The sequence below is a fragment of the Colossoma macropomum genome, unplaced genomic scaffold (assembly GCF_904425465.1).
Source record: "Colossoma macropomum unplaced genomic scaffold, Colossoma_macropomum, whole genome shotgun sequence".
NCBI lineage: Eukaryota > Metazoa > Chordata > Actinopteri > Characiformes > Serrasalmidae > Colossoma > Colossoma macropomum.
Window position 1 is genome coordinate 21,206,289 of NW_023494805.1, and position 8,502 is coordinate 21,214,790.

The window sequence follows — 8,502 nt, forward strand, 5'->3', positions numbered from 1 at the left end:
CACTGTTCCAACCTGGTCAGGAAAGTGCTCTTTAAAGACCTACACTTTAGAGACTAGTCTAAATGCAGTCTGACCAGCTATTAACATCTCTATTTATGAACAAATCACATTCAATAGTACCACTTCCACTGAATGGAGCTGGGGCTTGAAAGGATAATGCTATGCATTTCTGTAATACGTAGAAACGGAATCAGTGAGGCTCAGTATTATCCTCTAAATTTTAGGTTTGAAAAATATAATATTTTAATACTTATGTTCTATTGTTATCCAGTGAACAGGGCTCTTAAGCTAGAATTTGTAAGTATATAGTTATTTATTTACTTTTTTGCTTGGTTATTTACTTACCAGCAGTGTGAACCCCTTTACCTTTTTCTACCCTTCTCTCGCTCTCTCAATCTACCCTCTCTTCTCTGTTTCGAAGACAAGTGTGAGCTAAAGACCTGCTGTTGTCATCTTTCAAAGTGTCTCAGTGCAAAACAAGCAACAACCAACTCAAAATGTTTTTCAGACCACCATCCAAGTGTATCATTAGAGCCCCATTAATCTCAGTGGGGATTCTGCAGGAGAAGATAGGCAGCTTCAGAAGCAGACCGCTTCACCACAGGTTCTCCTGAGACCATAAAACCTCAACAGCTGGCTGCACAACACACACAAGTCCCAGTGGCACGGTGAGTCTGGCACTGCAATTTCCCACAGTGCACCTAAGCAATGGTCTCACATAAATGGTGACATGCTACGCAGAGAGATGTTTGCTAATATGTAATTGAGAAGCTCTGATGTGAGGACATTTACATTCAGCGTTAGCAAAAACATATAGGAAAAAAACAAGGCGTTATTAATAAGAGTTATTCATTTTAACCTTGTACATGATCTGTCTTTTGGTCTCATTAGATATAGACTAGAAACATACTGTATTTTATACTGTATAGCTTTTGGTATTTTATATGTACACTTTATAAACTAGGCTCAAAACATCTCCACATTGCATTTCTCAGATAGCTCTTCTGTGGAATCCATCAAATTACAATAAAGCCTTTTTCTTATATGTAACAGCTTAAGCATTTCTACCTACATGTGCACTCTTGAAAAAAGAGACAGACATCATGGCAAGACATCAGAAGTGCTGTATACAGGCCAAATCAGTCTGCCTGTCACAATGAACAGAGCTGAGACTTCTGGTTTTGTTGTTTAGCCATATTAAGTGTATACTTTGGCCTCTGTCCACATCCAAGTTTTGCATGCTTTTTAAAACAGTTCCAGAGTTTCAAATTTGTATGCTTTGCTTGTTGTGTAATACAAAGTGTTCTGACAGTTATAAAAATAAGAAGGGAGCACGATTTCACAATAAGAGAAGTTGGTTTCCTTTTCCCTGATACTGTTGTGAGAACACCTAATAGGCACATTTGCAGCATTTGCAGGTCCATGCGGAGGATCCTAAGACTTCTTTCGTGGTTTTCTTTTACACAAATATGATGTACTCTCTCAATGAATCCCTTTATGTTTTCTTTCACTTTTTCCCTAAAGATACGGCAAACCAGCATCCTTATCACTGCTGGGATACAAAAAAGGTTAACAGGTTCATTTAATGTTCGCGTTTTACTTTAGTGTTTAAACCCCCTGGGAAGATAGTGGCACTGCAACAGAATTTGAGGAAAGGAGAGAAAGTTTCAAATGTATTTATTATTTTCTTCTAATGAATTAAATATCTGCTAAAACGTGACAAGGCAGAAATTACTTGATTCACTGACTGACTTACTTGACTTTGTGGAGAGTCCAATTCTGATCCTGGAGTGCAGGAGTCCAGCACAGTTTGGTGATTTCCCTGCTCAAACACACCTACTAAAACTGGAAACTAACTGCTAAATTGAATCAGGTGTGTTTGAGCTGGGAAATTACCAAACTTTGCTGTGCCCATATTTCTCTTCAAGACCAAACATGGATGCCCCTGCACTACAGCAGAAGTGGACTAAAACATTAAAACAAAATTAACTCACCTCTCAAGAGACTCAGGGTCAAAGCAGGTCCTTGTGACATCAGTGACCTGTGGATCGCAGCAGTCTCCATCATCATAGTCATAGTGGATACCATTGCACTCAGGATTACAGACACCATCGCCCCTCATCCAGTTGTAGCACGTTCCTAGACGCAGGCAGTCGCCGCCATCATGGCCCGTTACCGGGTGGTCACACTCGTGGTCACAGTGGCGATTGCCCACTTTGGCAATGTGGCAGTTGCTGAGGATGAAGCGGCGCTGCAGTGAGGAGTTGTGTACTGTGAGCACACTGAGCTCCAGTGTCAGGTTGTATGGCTGGAAAGCTTCTTCCAAGGCCTTGTGCTGCTGCTGGATCTGCTGCTGTGAAACGGTGGGATGGCTGCCGTCATCAGCACAAATGTTCACCACGCGGTAGCGCAGTCGTTTGCGAGCCCGCAGCTGCCAGTGCTGGTTGTAGCTGAGGACAACATCTGGATTGTCGCAAGTGGTCACCCCACAAGGTGGAGGCAGGAAAGGGGACACCAACTCTTGCTCAGGGGCAGGAAAGGCCACAATGGTTGGATGATGGTGGTCTTTGTATGGTATCCATTGCTGCTTCACATCAGAAAAGTCAGCCCATAAGGCCAAGAGGGGGCGCTGGTGTTCAGAGTGTTTAAAGAAGCTTTTAAACAGCTCCTCCCGAGCTCGCGCATGATTCCACAGAATAACACCTCCTATGTAACCCCGAAAACCATGGCCTGTATTCGACTGATCCCCTCCGAGCAAAAGCACACGACAATCCTTGATAAAGGGGCTATATAAGTCACCTGACTGCTGTCTACTCTCTGCAATCTTTGAGCCATCTATGAACAGTGCCATCCGGTGGCCATCATATCTAGCTACCAAATGAGTCCAGATGCTGGGCTGGTAGAACTGGTGCCCTGTGAGAGTTGTGGATTTGAGTGCACGGTCCGTGCGGAGGGCAAAGAAAAACCTGCCATCCTTTCTCCTTGTGGGCTCAACCGTCCGGACTCCGACAGACCACCCTCTTTCACTGTGTGCATGGGAGCAGTTGTCAAACACACCTTTTGAAAAAAAGGAGCAGAAACACAATGAGTTAGCACACGTGAAGACTAATCAGGTGGCCGAGCTTTTGTGATTGAAATTACCCAAAAGAGTTGAAGAGTTTAAGTCTTTGCCGTTAAACAAAGCCACCGGTATTCCCAGCTGCTTTTCAAAAGAAGCAGTCACATCTGGCAGCCAGATGTTCCAAGAGAAGGACACAGAAAGGTCAGGGAACCCCTTCACCCTCCCCACATGCGCACGCACACACATGTACACACAGACGCCTTGGTCCCTGGATACTGGAAAAAGAAAAATGGGCAATTTTAAACAAATTATCCCACAGGACATCGGCCAGATACAAGCCGAACCATTTCATTCACTCAGAAGCCGAGGCTCGGGCAGTGTAATCTTCTACGTGTGTATGTTTCTGTCTGTCCCTCTGGGGATGGGCTATGTTTATTATATTGAAGCTGTTGCAACAAAACCTTGTATCTCCAAAATAGTAACTTTACAGGAGAAAAAAAAAGTTTCTACCTTTGAATGGCAGTTGATGTACTGAGTTGTAAAGCCTAGCTAGCATTTTCAAATTCTATAAAACATAAAAAATAAAAAAAATGGAGATACAAGGTTCTGATGACGATAATATCCAAAAGTGTCAGCAACTTTATATTTGTATATACTATGCATTAAATATACACTATTGAGTTAAGTTATCTGGATCTGAGTTAAGTAATCTGCAAAGTATGTTTTGCCTTGCTATTGGGATTTCTGTTCTCTTAGTGCCCCTTTACTCACCTCTAGACCATAAGTGGGTCACAGGCAAAATAACTAATAATCTTGTATTTTACCAGTAGGATCATTGGGCCTCATTCACCAATATCTTCCTAAGTCTTTTCTAAAATTTATTCGTCAGAAAGGTCCTAAGAAAAAGTCTACATCATATTTATGATGTGTTCTTAGATCACAGAACTGTTTCCACCTTTGTGCTTTTGAGTGTGTGTAGATTCTGTTCTTACTTGAGAACAAATGCCAAATAAGAAAACATTGTTGACTGTCAGAATCTTCATGAAAACTGTAAGTGGGCTTTGAGAAGAAATTTCTTCTTAAGAACGGTTGGGGAATGAGGCTTAGTGTAATGCTGATTTCATTATATAGACGATATGTATATGAAAGCCCCAGTCTCATTACATTTACAATTCACTTTATTAGAAACACCTACCTTGTACCTCCACCCACTGGCCATTTCATGAGACCCACTTACCTTAGAGGTCCACTATATAGGTGTACTATTACAAACTACAGCGCATCTGCTGATGCCCAATTTGTTGCTGTCCTCTACCTCATTCATCACTGGTCAGTTTCTGACCACAGGACTGTTGCTTAGCAGATGTTATTTGAGTGGTGGACCATTCTCAACCCAGCAATGACACTGAAATGGTAGTCTGTGTGGTGCTGGTACAAGTGCATCAAGTAAACGTCAGTGTCACTGCTAAGTTGAGTGGTCCGCTGCCCAAAAAAACCCAGCCAAGATCAGCTCTGTGGTCAGAAGCTGACCACTGATGAAGTGTCAGAAAATCGCTATCATAAATTGTGCATTAAAAAATGGACAACAGACCTCTGAACAGCAGGAAAGGTGGATCTTTAAAGGAGGGATTTCAAATAAAGTGCATCATAAAAACACTTGGCAGTTAACTTAAGAAAGTCACACAATTACAGTAAATACAAGGCACAAGACAGGCAAGTGTGAGAAAAAATTGTACAGAAATGAAACATGAATATTTATATACAAAGCTCAATTTTTTAGGTTTCTAACAGATAGCAGGTATTTGTCAGTAAATGTCTCCTCCTCCAAAACATTCTCACTGGCATCTCCTCAGCAGACAACAACCATAGAACCCTGGCTACAACCGCAGAATTCTGGCCTTCTCTTTTGTTTCCTTTCAGAAGCTCTTCCAGATATAATCTTTTCCACATTGAACCTCTTCAGCAGCCATACCAAATGCACTTTTACCTGATTATAAATGCTCCCCAGAGGACTCCAGCACATTCTGCTATGTTCCTGGGCTATGTTTCAAGAAGACTTTATTTATTTATTTATTTATTTGTGGCGGCAGCAATAGGTGCACAAAAAAAATCAATGCTTCAAATAAATCAAGTGATTCTAGTGTCAGAGCTGGACAGCAGCTAGCTGTCAACATGAGCATAGTGTCCGGATCATACACACCCCTTTAATCAAAACCCAGAGCTGTCTGGGAAAGCGCCTTCTACACGTGGAATCGAAGAAAACCCCTAAGAGACAAAAAGCAGGTGGTGGCCACTTGCCTCTGGAGCACCCCACCCAGAGCTGCCCTTGTCATTTGCACATCATAAGCATTAGATTTCCCCCCAATCACTCTTACTCAGCATAATCTCTCCATGGCCTCCAAGAAAGCGGATCCAGAGTGACTCATTGGTGTGTGCATGCAATGTGACACAGACTACATTCCAGTGGGTGAGGCGATACATAGAGTAACTTAACGTACAAATTTGCAACTGAAATTCTGATCAGATTCTGACGTTTTTTTCATGTCATGGAACAAAACATGCAATCTACATTGAAAAGTTTTTTCTTGCTTCTGAACGTCTTGATTGCTATTGAGACGTTTAAAGTGATAACACTTTCTCAATAAATTACGAATGCCTAAATGCTGTTTCTTCACAGTGATGCCAGCAAAGCACTATTTACAGTCGCATAGATACGAAAAGCTCAACTGTACCACATAAATGAATGAGTCTGAAACTGCGACACAAATACCAACCTGCTATAACGGCCGGATTGTTCTGACCTCCCTCTGGCTTGATCCACAGTTCCAAGGTGAACCTAGAGCGTGGGAGTTCCACGTCAGCTGTGGGGTTCACCTTAAGCTGCTCTCTCTGACCTCTGAAGTACAGGGCCGTCATCCACTTTGGAGGGACATCTCGGACCTCTGCCCCCCACGGCTCTGCACCTGGGCTGACCTGGCCCTCCTGCTCCCCCGAGTAGTCCTCACTCCCCTCAGAAGTGCGGATGTCCTGCTCAAATGCCACGTCACCTGGATGCTCCTTTCTTTTACTGCGGATTTCTGGTGGACTGCGAGGAACCCTTCTCACTGAAGAGAAGCGGTCCATCCGACCATCCTGCTTTTCCTTCAATTGGGACGACCTGCGGACTCTTCTGTTTGACATATTGCCATCCCAAGCCACGGCTCTTGCCTCAGCAGAGGCGGATCCAGGTTCAAAAGAGTCCAGCATTTTGTCTGTTCTCAAACGTGGCCTCCTTTCACCATTCCATTTGTCAGGCTCACGTTCTGATTTGTCCTGACTTTTTTGACCGCTGCTCTCCCACGGAGGCCCATCGCGCAGTCCAAAGGCATCACTTCCATCCAAACTGCACCCCCCTGAGCAGGAGGACCTCGCAATCCTGTGATGAAGGTCCGGCAGCCGGCTGTACCGACCTGTTACGGCCGCTAGTTGGTGGTGTCGGACCGCGGATCTGTACGGTCGTCTTCGGCTCACGGAGCCGCACTGCTCCTGCCCTAAAGCGGCCTGAGACCTGTCCGCCCGCTGAGACAGACTCCGCTTATACCGCTGAATATGGTCGGACTTAGCCGAGTTTAGCAGCCACGTGTGGAATATTATGAGAACAACAGCCAGTAGTCTGAAAAACATCCTCACATCTATGAACCTCACACAACGTGTACTAATCGATCGATATGATCAGTTTGAGAATTGGCTCACGTTTTTATTTCTTTTGTCGTTTCCAAAGACTAAACGACAATTAGTAGCAGCAAAAGGAATGAAAAGCAGCAATAACAACGCGTGACACCGATATAACTCCAGTCAAAACTTCCCACAAGACCTACTGTCACCAAGTAGGTACATTAGGGCGTAAATACAGCCTGGTGGCCCCGCTATTATTGGCCGTTGTTACGCTAACATCACCGTGATGAGAAAACGGTATTGTTCATCTTTATTATTCGTAAAATGCGGGTTAAGAAAAAAATTAACTCCGTATTATTGTCTGTATATTTCTTTTTCTTTCTCAACTCCATCCAAGTCACACAAAAAACAACTACAGGAACAGGAATTACCAGTGCATGAAAGTGATGTAGCCTATACGACTCGATTAGCCTATATGCAGTCGATTACTGTACTTTTCAACTAGTCGCCTCATTGACCAGCCAAAACAGCCTAGAGTTTTCAACATATACTTTGCTTTCGTCCGTATGTTTTGGAGTGCCTAAAGTTAAAACAGAGCTGTTCCTGTTACCGGGACATCACTGTGCACCTTCTTCATTCATCTTGAGAGAAAAAAAGTCTTGTAGAAGCCTGTTGTGGTGTTAGCACGATTTCTCCAAAGGCACAGGAAAGACAAATATAACTTTGACGCTCATTTGCGCGCGAAAACAAAGTGACCTGCTGAGGTAACACTGAACACTAACCTTAAATACCATGAAGCGAACTACTCCATACAGTCAGTGTTCGTGATGTAACTGGACACGCAGTCTGACAGGTTTCTGTCGATTCTAATAACACCACTTGTGAGGTTAGATAAAAACTTTGGTGAAGGTTATCTGAGGTCTCGCCACTTGCCTCTCTGAGCCCGTGGTCGGTTCGTCCGTGGTGGTACCAACGTGCGCGTCTGTTGAGTCTTTCTTTATTTTTCTTTATTTAACAGCACAGCTAGCTAAAATCTGTGGAAAGTCCACTTAATTTTTTAACAAATTAGCCGGTTTTCCAGTGTCCACCACCTGACAGTGACAAACGGCTCCTCTCTGTCATCGCAGGGTTTGTCTTCTGAAGCGCGTGACAGCAGAAAAACGGTCTGCTGGAAACCGTGAGTTGAACGAGGCGAAATGAAAAGATTCTTTTTTTTTCTTTTAAAGATCACCGGTCTATGCGTAAAACTCCTCTTTCCTTGCGTGTTCCCAGGCTTTATGTTCCCCTTGTGCCTCCGATCCCTTTGCACACTTCATCGGGGCTTTTAAATATATTCTTTATTTATTTATTTTTTTTTCGAAGATCAAACTAACGCGCTAAACGTTTTATCGGTTTGCTGTGATGTGACGTCACGCGGTCCCCGCCCACTGGGGAAGACCGTAGTGGACACATACGGACACATACACACTTAAACATAGGACACACACACCTGCACCACATGTGGAAGAAGAGCTTCTGAAACACTGCCCATGTACCAAAAAAAATATTACAAACTCTTATGATTCATCTAGTTTAATAGTTTGTGGGTATTATGCAATTTTGATATTCAGTATTTTTATGCATTAGGTATTACATAATACCTATCTTTATCCATTATCTAGATAAATGGGCTTTATTTATTAGACTACATTTATTCATTGATTTTAGGTGTTAGAGGTACAGTACTATTTTTACTTATATATGTATCTATTTATTATTATTATTATTATTATTATTATTATTATTAT

The 8,502-nt window shown here is 42.9% G+C and overlaps 1 protein-coding gene across 4 annotated transcripts in view; it reads right to left on the reverse strand.

Moving 5' to 3' along the window:
- pappa2 (pappalysin 2) overlaps positions 1-8,075 on the reverse strand; it is a 58,018-nt gene extending 49,943 nt beyond the window's left edge. For all 4 annotated transcript variants that reach the window (XR_005008670.1, XM_036596276.1, XM_036596275.1 and 1 more), the window contains exons 1-2: positions 5,836-8,075; positions 1,995-3,057 (exon numbers count right to left, since the gene is read on the reverse strand). Coding sequence is in view for 3 of the 4 variants with exons in the window: in XM_036596276.1 (XP_036452169.1) it covers positions 1,995-3,057; positions 5,836-6,724 (1,952 nt within the window). In the remaining variant the exon portion in view is untranslated. The remainder of the gene's footprint in view (positions 1-1,994; positions 3,058-5,835) is intronic.
- Positions 8,076-8,502: the final 427 nt, after the last annotated feature.